The sequence below is a fragment of the Varanus komodoensis genome, unplaced genomic scaffold (genome assembly GCF_004798865.1).
Source record: "Varanus komodoensis strain SLA01 unplaced genomic scaffold, ASM479886v1 scaffold1, whole genome shotgun sequence".
Taxonomy (NCBI): Eukaryota; Metazoa; Chordata; class Lepidosauria; order Squamata; family Varanidae; genus Varanus; species Varanus komodoensis.
The window spans coordinates 105,769,999-105,787,802 of NW_025335268.1; the positions used below are offsets into that span (position 1 = coordinate 105,769,999).

Below are 17,804 nucleotides of genomic sequence, written 5' to 3' on the forward strand. Positions count from 1 at the left end.
CCAGGCAATGCTGCAGTGATGTGAATGTTGCTGCTACAGCAGAACCCATTTTGTCTGTTGTGCTAGCTCTAGTTCAGCTTTTCCAATACCTTCCACATGAAGGACCCCTAGCAGATACCAGATACAACCCCATCAAAATCTCACCACTTCCAGGAAGCAACATACATGAGGGTAGCAGGTGAAAGATGATGGCACATCACACACACATAAACTGCCACTGGAAGTGGTATACATTGGTAAAACTGCTCAGTCAGGAGATACTTTCTTCACATAGTGCATACCAAGAAATGCTCCATGTGGGCCGTTTCAGAATGCTTGGAGTAAGTTACAGTGTGACATTGATTCAGACAGTGATCAACTTAGTGATTCAGACTGCAATGCAGTATCTTGCTTTTAGGATCAGAGGTTCAATCTAGTTTAAGAGCAAGTTTACGATGTTCAGTGGTCTCTACCACAGCATTCTAGGGAAAGTTTATTTTAGCGGCCCAAGAGCGCCTTCTCTGCGAGCAATTTTATAGTTCTAGACTGAGTCCCAGGACCCCTAGGATTCCGTGGTGACCTCCTCTGAGGCCACAGACTTTGCCATCTAAGTCCTTAGTTTGGCTCTGCACCACCACCATGGAGTTTTCTTTGGCAGCTTCCTTTGTGACCTTGCAGAGAAAGCAAATGAGCATTTCAGGGGCATGCCAGTGGGCAAAGGGGAGTGGCCAATGATCTAAGAGATCCTAAGCCTTCACAGTTCTCAGTCACACCCTATCTTCAGGAAACATTTAAACACTTTCATAGACGATATACATGTCTCCCTCTCGTTGCTAACAATGGAAAGAAATAATTTTTCATCTGTCCATAGAAAAAGACTGCAAGCCCTGCTTCTTTCTTGGTTTTCACCATATTGGCAAGAGCAAACAGTGCATAGGAAGGAAGAAAGCACTTCACTCTACCCAGTACAGGTGATAAACCAGTTGCCTCAAGTCTGTGAGATAAACTGGGCATGTGCGAAAATCAGCTGATTGGAAACTCCTTATCCGGGAGACTAGTATGGTATGTGGAATGCCATGAATCTCTCCAAGTAGTATCTCTCCAAACATAGCAGCATATTCCAGCCTTCTGCTGTGCTTACACTTTCATGTACTGGGCAAGGAATCAATAGTGAAAAAAGCTTTATACCGTACCTTTTTCACTGTAGTAAATATAAACAGATAATGGTGTTTCTTTAAAGTAATTAAGATTCAGGCCATTTTTATTCAACCAACAGTAAAATAACTAATGGTATAATTACAATAAAGAAGACCAACAATTATATAGCTGAAGTGTTTTAACAAAAAAAAGTTTCTATTTCTTTTAAATATATCCTCAGAAAGATAAAATAATTTTAGGTTACTGAAATATTCACAACTGTTGTTTCTTGTTAATGTAGGATTATTTTTAACCCTTGTTAAGGCTAAATGATCATAATCAGAAAAATAGAAGTAGTGTTAGAAAGTTTAATATCACTCTCTATTTCTGAAGAAACTTTGAAGAAAATATGTGCATTATACTGGTATATAACTTATAATGGTTTCTCAGCAAGGACTGCAAAACCAGTTACATATATAAACATGGAAGAGAATGCTAAACATTAAAACATTGGTAGCCATCTAGAAACATGAAGATGTTTCATAAAACTTACTCTCCAGGAAGACATTCATCATGTGTCAATAGCCTGTTCCTTCGTTACTTCAAAACAGGTTGAATTCGAAAATAATAATAATTTAAAAAAATCAATGGTGACATCTACCAGGAAGTTATTTATGCAGGGCTTCCCTTATCTGCTCAGAGGTCTGTGGTGTGCCAGGGGGCGATGACAACACTACTAATTCCTGACCCAGAAACAGGCATCCAGAAACAGGGCTGTGTGTGTGTGTGTGTGTGTGTGTGTGTGGCTAGCACAGCCCAAGGGATCCCAGGGTTTGCTATGCATGGGTTTTGCTTATAGTCTAGACCCCAACCCTGCTGGAAAGCAGTGAGCCCTTGATCCACCCTGACTATACATCTGCCTCCAGCAGAAACCATAGTTTTTATCAGGTTACTGGTTTAGGAGTAACTCTGCCTTCATGTTGAAATAACTGGAAGCTGCATAAAAGTGCTACAGTGCTCTTGCGCAGATCCCATTCATCACAACAGGTCTCGCAGAGGGAACAACCTGGCTGATGGGGCTGCATGTGAAAGACATGGGATTTTAGGAAGCGTGGCTTAAAATTAGAATTAAAATAGTGAAGGAAAGGAAAATGAGGAATAAAGAAAAGAACCCAACCTGGATGGATTACATGCAAATTGGCATTCCATCTCTTTTAAAACACTGCATGTCCAAAAGCCTTCTGAGTTGGCAAAGTAGTACGGTATCGAGTATTTCACAAAGCTCCTAAGTATCACAAGAAGCTTCCTTCAAAAACAAGGAAATAATAACAATATAATATGATGGTGATGATGACGACGACGATCCAGAACTATTTTTAGCAGAGTGCCTCAACTTAACTCCTAGAACTGTAATTTCAGATCAACAACTGAGGAGGAAAGGGAACAGATCGGTTTCCTTTTTCATTTTGCTTTGTACAGGTCCTTTTGTTAAAGCAGGTACAAGGTTTCTGCTGAACATGGGCACATGCAGAATGAGAGTGCAATTGCCATCAGCAGGAGAAGTGTGCTTGGCCTGATGCTTAAACGAAGAGCAGATGAATTATCGGAGGACATGTGACTGGTGGATCCTCCTGCCACGCTTTCCTTTCCAATTGCATTCTGCAAGACACAATCACTTATATTGGTCACCACATTTTCATGAGCACAACCTAGTTTTTTTTAGATCCTTTTCAACAAGCCCCTTCCTATGTTACCCACAGGCTACTTTCTACATCAAGTTACGGCAGCTTCACTTGACTTGGTCAAGGAACTCCTGCCAATAATATGAAACTTCTTTTCTTTTTTTCCTGATACTCAAATTATGTTCAAGGAACATCAAACATATGAGTAAAAACACATTATGCTGGAGTTCTATACTCAGTTTCCTGAGAATAAACTCCACTGAATTTAGTGGGACATCCTTTTCAGTAGACATGCACAGGATTGTGCTATTAAAAACCTTTTGTATTTTAAAATAAGCTTCAATTCTCTGTTGGCCTCAGGTTGCAAAGATTCCCCCTGGTTGTTGTTGGTTTGTATGTGTGTGTGTAAGTGTGTGTGTGTGTGTGTGTGTGTGTGTGTGTGAGAGTGAGAGAGCTATCACTATGAACAGGCTTTGTATTGTCCACAGAAATATTTCCTGAAGCTGAAGGTCATGTAGGTTCATTAGAAATCAGGGTGTTCTCTATATACGTACAGGGTATAGTCATAAACAATATGAAGACTGGGTTTTGAATTTTGCACATATGCCAGTGATGGCACTGGGTCCTCTTACTGTAGAGTTTTCAGGGACCTATACATGACCTCTTTCCTATTACTAAAAATATACACCCAATAAAAGAAGCTCCCATGTGTGTGCACATCGACACATAAACTAGTTCTGCCAAAATCGGGGTCTTCAGTCTAGACATGAATACTCCTCTGTGGACTATGCAGTTTCTCCTCCTCGGCCCTCTGTTCTTACATGTCCATATTTCAATATTGAAAAGCTTTAATTTGTTCATAGATTTATTGATTAATTAATTGTGATTTATACCCCATCTTTCAGCTAAGAAAAAAAATCTAATATGGTTTCATAAGATTAGTGGATTAACCAAATCCTCAAAGAACTATTTCCTCTCCAGTAGAAGCATCTGTGGTGCTGGAGATGAATACTCAGATAGATTAACCTACAGGACAAAACTGAAAGATGTAGGGAGAATATAGAAAGAAGAAGCTGCATTCAGTCTTATTCTCCACATGGATTCAGTAACTGTCATTTCATTTATCCCAGGTGAGTATTCTCTCAGCCATAAAATCTGATCTGCTATGTTTAAGGGTCTTCCTAAGAGCCATATGATTGCATGTTCTTGCAGATTACCAGCTAATTGCACTGCAAAGATGAAGGGTAATTATCATGTGACCTGCAAAATCATGTGCTACAAAGAATTAAAATGCAATTACCTTTCTGCTACATGGTTGGAGGTGAATGGCTATTCTGGGCAAGTTTCTGACCGCCCTAGAACATATATACTGATATAGAGTGAATGGAAATTATCCTGAATGAATTGAATAGGTCTGCATTAGAGACGACAACTGTTGTCCACAACTAGGGTCAGCGGACTTGGTGCACATGAAAAGCATCATTTGGAGGACCACCCTCATCCATGTATATACATCAAAAGCCCTCAGTTCACCTGCTCCCACATTCATGTATTTTAGCAGTTCAACTCATATACTACACTTTCTTGTCACTGCGGCCATTGGTTCACAGAGTATGCAACCAGCCCTTCCTATGCTGCTCACACCTTTCTTTTAGGGCCATGAATGTCACTTTGGGTCAATTGCTGACTCTCAATCAAACCTACCTTGCAGTGTTTTTGTGAGAATAAATTGGGGAGGACAAGGACCGCATGAGCCACCTTGGGTTCCTTGCAGGAGGAAAAATGTTTGAATATAAATGTAATACTGATTGTACGTGCAACATGTTCAAGCTTTTGAACAGAAGGGGAAGCAAATAATACAAGATTCTGGCTGGATTAGCAGATTATTTATTAAGGGGACCGAATTTCAGGATGCCCTAGTTATAAGAAGTGGTGCTCAAGGAATATAGGATGAGGTGTAGAATGTACTTCCCTAGCTTCTGTAGGAAGAAACCACTAGTCAAAAACCCTATTTGAATGCTTTCATCAGGAAGGCTCTGAGAAGATTATTCATAGTAATATTTGGACTAGCAACTATTGCTCTAATAAAGTGCAAAATCTTACCCCAGTCACACAGAGTTCTGTTGCTACAGAGTCATTGAAGCCCTGCTTTGGTACCTGTAGAGAGATGCAAAAGTTACTACAGTACTTTCTTTTACCAGTAATATTGGAGACAATATTTATGGGCAGACTTTGAGAATGAAAAAAAGTTACCCTCAGCCTACTACTCTAAATATAGTCTCTTCATTATAGCACAAACACACTGTTAACTTGATCCTTTTAGGGTTATCACAACTTCAGTCAAATATTTGGTAGTTTTGTTTTCACCCTGGTTAGATGGAGACTGCAGTTTCTTTCATGCAGATTTTTAAAAAAAATTCTCAGGCTTTGCTTGAACAGAATGCATGTCACAACACAAATAATATGACCCATACTAAATTCAACTTCAAGAATTTTTTTCCACACATTTCAAAGCACATAACAAAGATACAAGACAAATGCTGCCTGCATAGATAGTGTTTTAAATAGCTTTATGATTATGTATATATGGATGTGCAATCAGAGGATCCTTCACCAGGAAAAGTGAGTGTTCTGATGGCTTCCAGGCCTTTTCTGTTCCAGCCATATAACCCTCAGATGCAGAACTGCAAACTTGGCAGCCAAGAATGGTCAGCTGTAGGTCCCAATCTGACCTTCCAGGTTCCCTGTGCTTTCTTCCAAACTCCCAATAATTTGCTGGGTTTCCAGCATCTGTGCAGTCCCCCCTCCCCCATCCTAAACATTTTAAATTCTTCTGCTAAGGCATTGTTTCCAGCAATAGCTTTAAGCTATGTTGTAACTAGTTCAAAACTAAAAGAAGTCTAGTAACTGACATGCACAGAGGCAAAAGGAAATTTAGAGGCTGCACAGCACATACAACTAGAATATGGCATGTGAGGACTACAAATTAAGGCAAGTTAGGAAATGTAAAGCAAGAAATGAAAAGACTTTGACTGTGTGGATCCTGGAAAGCCATGGATGGTGCTGAAAGAACTGTGTGCTTTTCAGCACTTCTATATGCAGGAGTGTCAGGTAAGGGTGCATTTTATCTTCTTATCTGTTTAATCTGTACACAGAAAATAACATAAGGAAAGCTGGAATAGGATCAGATGAGGAAACACTTAAAAATGCATCAAAAATTGAATATATATGTAGTTGATACCATTTTTCTGGCAGAAACCGACAATAAATTGTGTTAATTCAGATGATGCTGTGCTTTTCCTGTATCTTTGTCCTGGGACTCAAGGTGAAGGATGCTATAGAAAACCTTTTATAATAATAATAATAATAATAATAATAATAATAATAATAATAATAATAATAGAAATGTCCCCTGAAGAAATGAAAGAAGAAAGTGCAAAAGCAGGACTGCACCTGAACACTGAGAAAACCAAAATCATGGCTACAGAAGAATTACGAGTATACAACTTTAATGTCAATAGCGAAGGAATTGGAGCTGGGAAAGATTTTGTATACCTTGATTCAACAATCACTTCAAATGTAGACTGCAGCCAAGAAGCAAGAAGACTGAGATTTGGAAGGGCAGTAATGAAGGAACTAGAAAAAATCATTAGGTGTAAGGACATTTCACAGGAGATCAAGGCCAAGACTATCTGCATTATTGCATTCCTGATCACTGTGTGTGGATGAGAAAGCTGAACAGGGAGGAAGCTGGCAGGAAGAAAATTGGTATGTTCAAAACATGGCTCTGGAGGAAAGCTTTGAGAATACACTAAACTGACAGAAAGTGGGTCCTAGAATGAATCAAGCCAGAACTTTTCTGGAAGCAAAAATGATGAAACTGAAGTTGACATACTTTGGACACACCATGAGAAGGCAAGATTCATTCCAGAATACAATAATGGCAGGGAAAGTTAAAGGTAGAAGAGGAAGACCACACCTAAAATGGATCTATTCCATGAAGGAAGCCACAGCCATAAATTTAGAACAACTGAATGCGACATTTTGGAAGAGATGCACTCATGCCATTCATTTTGGAAGAGATGCTTTCAGAAACAACTTGGCAGCATGTAACAACAACAAAGACAGCATTCAATCAACCTTGGGAGTGACCTTCAGTTAAGCTCAGTTAAAGAAAATGGTTCTGCCTATATACGCCTTGAACATCTATTACTTGTAAACATGATTTTTTATTTTTTGGTAAAAAGTATGTGAAACTTTGCTGACATTCTGAACAGTGATCTAGCTGGCATAAGATTTTTCTCCCACTTTAAAACACATGGCAGGAACTGCTGGAAATATTGTGCGGTGCATGCACAGTTTTATTCTGAAGTTAGAATGCTGCCAGGGTTTTAGTGTTTGTAGAGAGAGTCTGTGTTGCAGAGGAACTCTAGTAGATTTTATGCACAACGGTGCTTTACTTTGTGTTTCACTTGTGGAATGTGACTACCTGAGGAGCTGTCCCAGGAGATACTGATTGTGAAGGAGAGTGGAAGAAGATTGGAGAGATTATATTGGAAATGAACCAAAAGCACAAACCCGAGAATTGAGGTGAGAACACAGCCCACTTTCCTCTCCCCTGCATTAATCCAGCAGGAGCTCTGAGCCCAAAGAGTGATGGACTGGTATCTACAGTCATATCCTAGTCCAGGGTTCTATGGACTTCATCCTCTCCTTCTTTGGTTTTCTTTGAGCTGCCCATAATCTTGGTGGATTACAGGCATCCTATGCAGAGCAGGAGGAGTGCAGAGATGATCCTCATTTTTCTCCCCCTTTTTCCGTGCAAATCAGCTGGAGGATAGTTTTGCCCATCTAACTGTGGCACTTGGGATGGGCGGAGGGGGGGGGGGGGCTGGCACACCTCCTGGATGCATTGTATCCTGGCAGGTCAATGATCCTTCCACTCTCCTCTCTGGAATGCCCCCAGTGGAATGCCTTAGCTCCCAATGACCTTGCTTTGTTGAGTTTGAGACACAATGAGATAGCCTTAACTCTGGTCTTAATCATTGAATGGCTGCCAGAACTGAAGACGCTAAACAATATCTGTGCACAGAACAATAGACAATTTTTAGAAGAAAGAACTCTACATGGGAAAGTCTTTTCCAGTTATTTTTCAGCGTAAGACATAAAATGAATCATATAATGATCTCAGCAAGAAAGTAAACTATTCTTTCCTATAAAGAATAACTTCTATTGTTTGACAGAGTATATGAAGATACATTCTTACTTCTTTACTTCTGTAAAGTAAAATTTTAAGGGGGATAGTTAGCTTTCAGACTGAGATGTTACATGCCAAGCTTCAAATTGGAAGAGTACATTTTACTTCTGAGTTATAAACCTGTAAAAAGGGCTTATAATGGAAAAGCTAGCATAGGATGTTGTGCTGTAATATAGCAGTGTATCACTAAATCATAGGTAATGGAAAAAATATAGAAAACTGAACAGAAAGCATGATATCCAGTAATTACATCCTAAGGGACAAATCTCCTTTTTTGCCCCAATTGTACAGGATCATGGACAAAGGAAAACTGGCAATTTTAGTGCCGGGAAAATTAATGCTTCATATCAGGGCTTGCATACTAAGCTAAAGCACTCTGCACTGAGAGATCAAGAGATAATATGCATTCATTCACAGCAGGATTTATCAGATAAGAAACTATTTATACAAACGAAAGCCAAGTTAAAATATATTCCCAACTGAAAATTGGGCAAAATTTTATTATGTATATTTTGATGTTGAGGAAATCTGGCAACACTGTGACATATTGCTTCTAACAGGGATATAGATATGAAATACTGAGAAATCTAATTGCTTTGGAACAAAAAGTTTGTATTTCAGTTGTTTTAGTTTACTCAGAGTGAAAAAATGACAAGCTCACAGACTAATTTGAAGACAGAAGTTCTGGAGTGGTTTGCATTCCACAAGTGCACTGATATTGCACAAACATACAGTGACAATTAATGCCTGAGTGCAATGAATAGTAGTAGTTCTTGATATAATATGCTTTTTCTCATGCAGTGATGGAAAAGGGCCAGGGAATAAAGGTGTGGCAGAGGAGATTAGCCTCTCTGTACGGAGTCCACTGGCTGGTGAGATTAACAGACCATAGCCATTCAGGTTGTCTATTGGGTCCTCCTGGGTGAGGATGGGGTATAAGAGACTTCCTAATTAGGCTAGAATCTTACTGGGGAAAGAAGGTAACTCTGGATCTGTACATCAAATGGTCCTGCCTCATACAATAGCTCACTTCTGCCAGGGACTCAGGGTTCATCCTTGGTATAATGCACCATGTTGCTCCCTTCCAGATGTCTGCACTGCTGAAAGCTCCTACCCTTTCAAATGGTCATGAAGGAAGCACTGACAGCTTTTTGGGCACATTGAAATTTGGTAACAATGCCTTTCCCATGAAATGCATTGCTGATTCACCTTCATGTCTGACCTCAAACATAGTTATTGGCTGCGGTACCCAACTTCTGGCACGGAAAATGGGTTCAATCAAATGCAACAAAAATGAATGATATCATTTACTGATGAAACTGATACTGATTTCTAGTCAACCCCTACTTTGCCTTGAACCTATAGGGCTGCATGCAGATTTAAACACATGCAACTGGGCTGGTGGAGAAGGAATACATGCTCCCTCACTCATGGCAGTCCCTTGAGCCTCCTGAAAATACTGTGCAGAAGGTTGGTGGACCCTGTTGAATGGGATACACTGTAATGTGTGTGGAGGAACAGCCAACTCTTTCTGTGAACAGAGTCCTTCTGTCCAGGAATCCAACCCATACAGTTTCATTTATTCAGAGAATGTATAATTCCTATTCATTTAACTTGCAGTCTAATTCATACAGACTTACCAATGGGGCCAATGTAACCTCTGGCAGCTTTGCACTGATTGGCTGCATCTCTTAATGTGTATTCTGGTTAGAAACCCATTTATTTTCATTCTTTTTAATGCAAAAGTTTTTACATTAAAGGATAAACAAATGGGTTTCTGGATTGAAAATGGTCATGATTTATATAGAGCCATTATGATGAATGGAAAATTAGTAAATATGATGAAACAAGATCAAAGAATCAAAACTCAATTCAGTAAAAACTCTACTTCATTGTAGTTTTGCTATATAATGGAAACAAAGCAGTAACTTTGTTAATGCAATGCAAAAATTCAATTCATGGGACTTGATCAACAAAGGATTGAACTACTACTTCTATTCAGTGATAAAAACTACACTCCAAATTTAAGACTATATAACTTTTTAAAAATAGAATATAAGATTCTTCTCCACTCTCAGTAGCAAGCCTTAATTTATCTACTTCTATATGCAAGCTTGCTTCTCTGGCCAACAGAAATTCAGGGTTTAACACAGACAAGAGGCTGGCACAGAATCCTTTCTGAACACATCTGGAATTCCTACACTGATATCTGAGATTAACAGAAAAACAGCAAGTTAAGCTATTTAGGTTTCTCCTAAAAACAATGAATCTCTTTCCAGATTAAGCCATTGTCCATAATGGAATCAGCCAATTACCCTCCCTCCCCATATCCAGAAGTGCTCTAAAAATATGATCAAGCTGGTAATATAAATGTACAAAGTTTTTCATACCTGTTAGTTGTGAAAGATCCATTGAAAAATGACATTAATAAAAATATATATTTTAAGTGAAGTTTGTTTTGATAATTTATGTACTGCTGTCCTATCAATGAGCTCTTTCTAGGGGTTGTTGTTAGTTGCCAAGTTGTGCCCGACCCATCATGACCCCATGGACAACATTCCTCTAGGCCTTCCTGTCCTCCACCATCCCCCGGAGTCCACTTAAGCTCACACCAACTGCTTTAGTGAGTTCATCCAGCCACCTCATCCTCTGCCGCCCCCTCCTTCTTTTGCCATCTATTGTTCCCAGCATTAGGCTTTTCTCCAGGGAGACCTTCCTTCTCATTAGGTGGCCAAAGTATTTGAGTTTCATCTTCAGGATGTGGCCTTCTAAAGAGCAGTCAGGGTTGATCTCCTCTAGGACTGACTGGTTTGATCGCCTTGCTGTCCAAGGGACTCGCAGGAGTCTCCGCCAGCACCACAATTCAAAGGCCTCAATTCTTTGGCGCTCAGCCTTCCTTACGGACCAACTTTCACAGCCATACATTTTCTAGGGGTAGCACAATGCAAAATTGACAAACATTCTCATTTATTAAAATGAAGTTTCCGCTGTAATAAAAAAGAGCATATGGTTTCAGGGGTGGATCCCTGATCTCTGTGCACACAGCTGGAACCCCAATTTATTATTCTTTGGGTTAAAAAAGCTGGCAGACATTAAATAACCTCAAGAAAATTTTTATTACACTTCCAATTTTCAGGCTAGCTATCCAGACCAACTGATCCCCAAAAATCCCTCTTTGGATCTATTCTTCCTATTGACAATGGCTATCACTTAATTCTTACCCAGTTTGGGAGAACAGATTCATCTTGTCAGTACACTGGAACAAGTGCCTCTAATGTGATACCCTCCAGATGCATTGGGCCTCTAATCCCATCACCCCAGCTGGAAGTTAATGATGGAAGTTGTAGTCACAGTGCTTATGGAGGAACCCACATTGCAGAAGGCTACTCAACAATGTAAGAGTTCCCAATAGATAAGGAAAAACAAAATCCAGCTCATTTGCTCTTGTGCCTTTAACAGCAGTTTCCTGTGCAGAAGTCATCACAAGGTGATGCTACAATGGAGGTCGAAAAGTTGGTCACCCTACTATAGAGCTTTGGAAGAAAGTGAAAAGTAGTACTTTCTTTTTTCCTGCTACAGCCAACCAGCTCATTGAAATGCTCATAACTGGCATAACTACTTGAGCCTTTGTTCCTTTTCTATCTTGATTACAGAGATTTAGTATGCAACCAACCTATTTTCTTAACAGTGGGACACAAACAATAAACAGCAAAATGCATCTGGCTGTAAAAATGCAATCAGTTTAACTCTTTTGCTCTTACTAAACACCAGCTGTATCTATAAGACTTGTCAATAGTATTTTCTTATTAGCCCAGCAATCCAGCACAGTCCACTGCAATATAAATTACTTTCAACTGGGAAAACAGGCAAAGTGCATAGCACAAGCAGAGCCCACTAAAATAAGGATTCAATTCAGCATAAACAATCTTGAATTCTGGACCACAAAGCCTATGCGCAGTGCTATTTAAGCTTGTGAAGGCAATCAGCTTTGCAGTCTTTCACTACAAAGAAGTCTGACCTTTACTTCTGTGCATGCTGAATCAGCTGTAAGACAAATCTACAACTGGAGCATGAAAATTAACTGTGGACCATTTGCCTAGGAAGGTAACCATCCACAGACTTACCTGTGAGTAAAGTCATGTATATCTAGGGACATGCAAATTGCTCTCCAGTAAATATGTTTACCAGATTGGTCTGTAAATCAACTTCATAGTTATACTCATAGTTCCGAGAACATTGCTGCTTGATTTTAATCATGTTTACTCAGAAATGTCTCATTCATTTCAACAGGATTTACTTCAAAGTGAGCACTGTAACCTGAAGGCTCACTGATTAACTCACACATTGATGTGATAAAGCTCTGCATGCTACTGTCCACTGTAAGAACATTTATTCATCAACTGTTTTACTGCACAAAAAAGTCATGTGGTCTCTACCAATTGTAGTTGCCAAGTTCCATTTGGAAAACAGATGTTGCACCATTAAATTCTACAAAGAAATGGGACATCTGCTGCTAGGTGGTTCCTCCATTTTTTTTCCTGGCCCTCTTGTTCAGCTGTTTTCTGTTTGCTATAGGAAGCAGAGGAACACCAAGAATTGCAGATCAGCTGGGGTAGAAGAAAATCAGACGTGGGGACCCAGTTGCTGGGTTTTCACTTCAAAGTGGAATTTTAAGTAACAGCACCTGATTTCAAATTGGTAAATCTAAATCAGGGCAGGAGTCAGATGTGAGCATCACTAGGCACTTGTGGAGACCCTCATGGCAGGAGGGGCACACTGCCCACCCTTGAAGTTTCTTGAGTCTCCTTACCATTGCTGCTTATTCAGCTGTCTTCTCTAAACAAGTGATCACTGACAGCAGCCTTGCTAGTCAATCAATGCTCCTTCCTTTGGACAGCAATGCAGATGGGGCCCAATGGGAAAACAAATGCATACATCAACAGCAGTGAAGAGGTACTGGATTCTCTTGACCCATTCTATGTAATCAGTAGTGCACCCCCACATTATTAGGGTCCTCAACTTGTCCACCATTGGTAGCTCAATGTGCAAATGTTAACAGCTGTCACCACTTAACCCAGTGTGAAAGACTTTATTTTCTTCTACCTCTGAATGAGGCTGGAGGCTGCAGGGGAGACCATTTTTATTCTGTTTATGCAGCAAACCCCTGCTTAGCAGACCTGGTATGTGCATGGAACAATCCCCCAGGAGTATCTTGCTTGGTATCTACCTGGTGGCCAGGCATGGCTCTGTATACTGTTAGAAAAAACATGCCCCTCAGGTAGTAGCTAGAAGCTGTACCTAGGTATTTCCCAGAAATGTTTGAAGCAAGGACAATACTCTGTAGCCTGCTGACTGAAAGTACCTTAGTGGTAAATTCAAAATCCTCTAGCTATAAATCCTATCAAGTGTCATTGGTTTCCACCCCGTTCAGTAGTGGAGACTGCAGCCTCATGTTTATGTGTATGCATGTTTTGCTCAGTTTTTAACTGTCACTGTGTATTTGAAAATCAGTATGTTGTCAAGCAGGTGCCTTTCAGCAAACATCCTGGAAAATTATAGAAATAGCAAAGATATGCTTGTCTGTTTTCCATTTAGCACCTGGATGGTAGGAAAAAAAAATCTCTTCAAAAGGCCCCCAGAGGTTGTTTTAAGGTTCTGAGGACCTGTGTGGGGAAGCTTCCAAGCTTTGGGGAGCTCAGGAATTGCACCTTTCCTTTAGGCTTGGGGCCTTCTCTTAGCCCTAGTGGTTCCCTGAGGAGCTGAAAAGATTCCCAGAACCTTAAAATCAGTCTATGGGACCTTTTGCTGACCTTTTTCTGGTTGCCAGGATTACATGTTTAAAGGACAACTTCAAGCAACTGTCAACTGAAAGCTTTTTGAAAATAAAAAAGGGAAAGCAAAACTCAAATGACTGCTTTGTCTCAGTTTTACAATAGTTTGTCTTGATATATGGATTCCCTCAACAGATTTTGACTCAAATTACTTTTAACATTCTTTCTGAGTTCAATAGTAGTAAAAGTAAAGGCTGCTAGAAGTAGAAAAAAACTCATAACAAAACATTCCCTGTACAAACAGCTGATTCAAGATTTGCTGAGAAAAATCCTACTGGATATGGCAGGACTGGTCATGCTCTTTAATGCAGTACCACTCTATAAAAAGAACCTTAAACTTTTCTTTAGTCCATTAATTCCAGGGTGTGTATACTGCAGCTTCTGATATAAGTCAAAGCTACATTTTGAACACTCCTGGAGTATCTAAGCAAGAGATAAAGAACATATGGCTTATATGGGTATTTTTTATTTTTTTTAATTTTTATATATATATTAACTCTTGCTAGAATAGTAAGACCTTCAGATTTCAATTTAAGAGAGGAAAGTTTGGGGTCCTTATGGTTGCAGAGATAAGCTTGGAAAAGAGACTACAAGACATGTCCTCTGACTCAGGAAGGAAGGCAAATAAAATATTGCAATATGAAGGAAAAACTTTCAAACCACTGTTACTAGACAATAGATTTTCTTATGTATAGATTTAAAAACACACAAAAAGAATAATCTACGGTATGAAATTACTGCTCCCTTGCAAGGGAAAAACATATTACTGATATTTAAACATTGTTCCCTGCCCTAAATATATATTAATTGATTTATGCTTTCAAACATCATTGGAACATTTGAATTACTCATAGAATTTCAAATAGATGTTGCCTGCTATCGCATCGGTGGCGTACAACATTTAAAAAATGGTTCTACAATATAGCAGACCTCCTAATCTAAGGATACCTTAAGGAAAATTATGACAACCTACTGTACAGAGATACAATTGATAAAATGGATTAAAGGATTTCAGTACTTGGGACAGCCTCCATAGATATAATTTCATTTTTTCCAAGAGAAGCATGGTTTCCTGCCTACAAGCAAGGTCTTCCAGTCTTATACCATCCTTAATGGACAAATCATTCTGTGTACGTTTGTCTTACTCCATCTAGACCAGTCTGAAGTCAGGTAACCTCCAATTCCCAGTACTCTCAACCATGACTTCAGATGACTTTGAGTAACTTGCACTTCTCCGTAACCACCATATCTTTTCTCTGATTCTCTAGACTCCTCCTCCTGACATTTCTAGCTCACAACCTTGTTCTAGCAGAGGTTCCTGTTTATTTTTCACTGCAAAATATTGCCATCTTTTTTCACTAATGGTCTCCTGTCCTGTATTGTTGTCTTGACAACTTTTGTAAAATTCTGCTTAGGTTGTATACACAAGCTTATGTTGTAAGTGAAGCCACAATCTGTACTCACTTATCTGCAAGTAAACTCCACAGAAATCAATGGAATTTGGTGTAGATGTGTCTCATATTGTACTCTAAACCATGCATGTGTCTGTTGATTATGTGCTTTTGCCCATTAAGAATATTTAAGATATGCTCCTGAAGAGGCATATTAAAAATTAAATATTAGAACTTAATATCCATGTGGGTTTTCTAGGAGATATATCTGACATGAATGTTGCATCATTTTTAGTTTTACTTACAGAAATTTCCTAAAAACCCAGTGTGTTATTAGTTCCAACCTGCTTCTTGCTTGCTTCTCCACAGCTTCTAGTGCCAAATCAGGTGTGACATTTATACTTTTGGCATGAAAAAAATGTGTGTGCATGTGTTTAATGCAAATAGCAGCCATGGGGGGCAGATAAGTATCAGGGTCACAACAGACAGGTAGGCAGGAGTTTATTTTTTCTACCTGAGTTCAGTCCTGTGAAAACTGCTCTTCCAAAGCTGCTGTTAATGCAAATATAAGCTTTGAATGAGTGATTTTCATTAGGGTTTTCATTAGGTAGCAGATCGCAACACCCCGCTGCAAACTCAGTAATGATCACATCTCCCATTGGTTGCTATTTACATTTCTTTAAATGTGTACATTAAGTGAATGCAGAGGCCTGTAATGTCAGGTCATTTGGCCCTTAAAGCTCCTCAGGTGCCATTTTTCCTCATTACTGAAACTATTCCTTTCCTTCATATGCTGCTTTCTTTGTACAAACAATTCTTCCCACTATCCCATTCTCCTCCTTCCACTTCTTGTTTTCCTTTAGTTTCTATTGTCCAGTAATCTCTATTTCCCAACATTTCCTTTCTATCTTTCACATGTCAAAAAGCCAAAATGTGCTCTATAATCAGAAATCCCCAAGTCTTGCACGCAAAATAAATTTATTCAATTTTCCTCATAATATGGGTTTAGAACGTGCATTTTCTCCTGATGGGTCATAATTATAATCCATCCAGAACATTATTACTTGCCAGTACTCAGTCAAACAATCATCTCAGTGTCATAATTTGGACAGTTATAAAGCAATATTTAGTGAGCTCTATAATTTTAGTAGAATGGACTACAAACCTGAAATCACATGAAAGATATATTCATACCTTTTTTTAAATGGAAAGGAGGAAAAATGTTCTGCAAGTCAAAGTAATGAAGTAATTGTCCTTTTGGCACAACAGCATGGATCTTGTATAGCTTGTGAATGATTAGATGTGAAACTCTCTGAGGGTCATGATTTAAGGCCAGAAGCTGGGGGATGCTGCTTAACATATGCTGGTACTGAAAGGCATACTTCTAATCAAGATGCTTAAACTGTGGTTAAGCCTATTTTCACACTGTTGTATGCAACTCTAAGTGCTAGTCACTAGTTCTTCTGGTTGTTGCAGTTCTTTCAATGTACAAACAGGCTCGAAGCTTCAGTTAATTATCTAATGGAATTTATGGCCCAGTGAAGGGAATAAAAAGAAGTCAGGGATGAAAATAGCTCCTTACACAAATGGATTACATACTGTTTATAGGCACAGAGGCCAGGAACAACAGTACGATCCTGCACAAATACTTGGTGGTTGTATTGGCACACAGCTGGATATCTGAACCCCACTTGACAATAACAGAAAGCTGCTTTAGTTCCCAGTGCTCAATTGTTCTTGGCACAGGCCTGGCTAAAGCTTATTTATAAGATCATGTTGCATATTTATAATGGACCACTTTAACTAGACACATTGTTCAGCCATTTCCCATCTTGTCTTCATTGATTCTAATTACGTTGATTCTCTTTAAATCATTATTTGCTTTCCCACCCTACTAAAGAGATTCCCCAGAAGGGAATGCAGCCTGCTTTAGATGGAACTGGTGGTTGTGGTGCAGCAACTGACAGTGCATGATTTTAATGATATATGGAGTTGGTGTATTGAATATGTGCTAATAAAGGGAAGGGTATTATACCCACAGCTCATATAATGCAATTTTGGATGGAGGGGATACTCCTGAAATAATAGAAAGTTAGAGCTAGAAGCAAAGAAGAAGAAAGAAACGAAGGAGAAAATATTACACAGTCATGGTCCCGCTGGAGGGGTGTGCTAATTGTTTTTTAATTTATATATGGATGGGGTTTTTATCTTGAGTTGTTCTTTTATTTTATGATCCATCTTGAATTTGTGTGTGTGAGTGTGTGTGTGGGGGGTATTTTTAAAGGATGGTGCTGGTTCCATTTGGGCTCTGCTTCAGCAGCAAAACATCATCATGCTGCCATGCTATTCAATGCCTGCCATAACATGGTGCCCATCATGTGGATCCTTAAGAGCTCACCGGTAAGGGAAGTACAGCAGTTCGGACTAAGGAGAAAAGAAAGCATGGCAAGATACAGGTGCAGTCCTCTACACTTTTAGGTTTTTAAAAGTGACCTATTGGTTTCAGTGTGCGTTAAGTAATCTAACC

At 39.3% G+C, this 17,804-nt stretch overlaps 1 protein-coding gene across 1 annotated transcript in view; it reads right to left on the reverse strand.

The window, feature by feature from the left end:
- Positions 1–1,386: 1,386 nt before the first annotated feature.
- GFRA1 (GDNF family receptor alpha 1) overlaps positions 1,387–17,804 on the reverse strand; it is a 207,643-nt gene continuing 191,225 nt past the window's right edge. Inside the window, exons 8-9 of the mRNA XM_044439615.1 lie at positions 4,902–4,955; positions 1,387–2,775 (exon numbers count right to left, since the gene is read on the reverse strand). Coding sequence (XP_044295550.1) covers positions 2,605–2,775; positions 4,902–4,955 — 225 coding nt within the window. The 3' untranslated portion in view covers positions 1,387–2,604. The remainder of the gene's footprint in view (positions 2,776–4,901; positions 4,956–17,804) is intronic.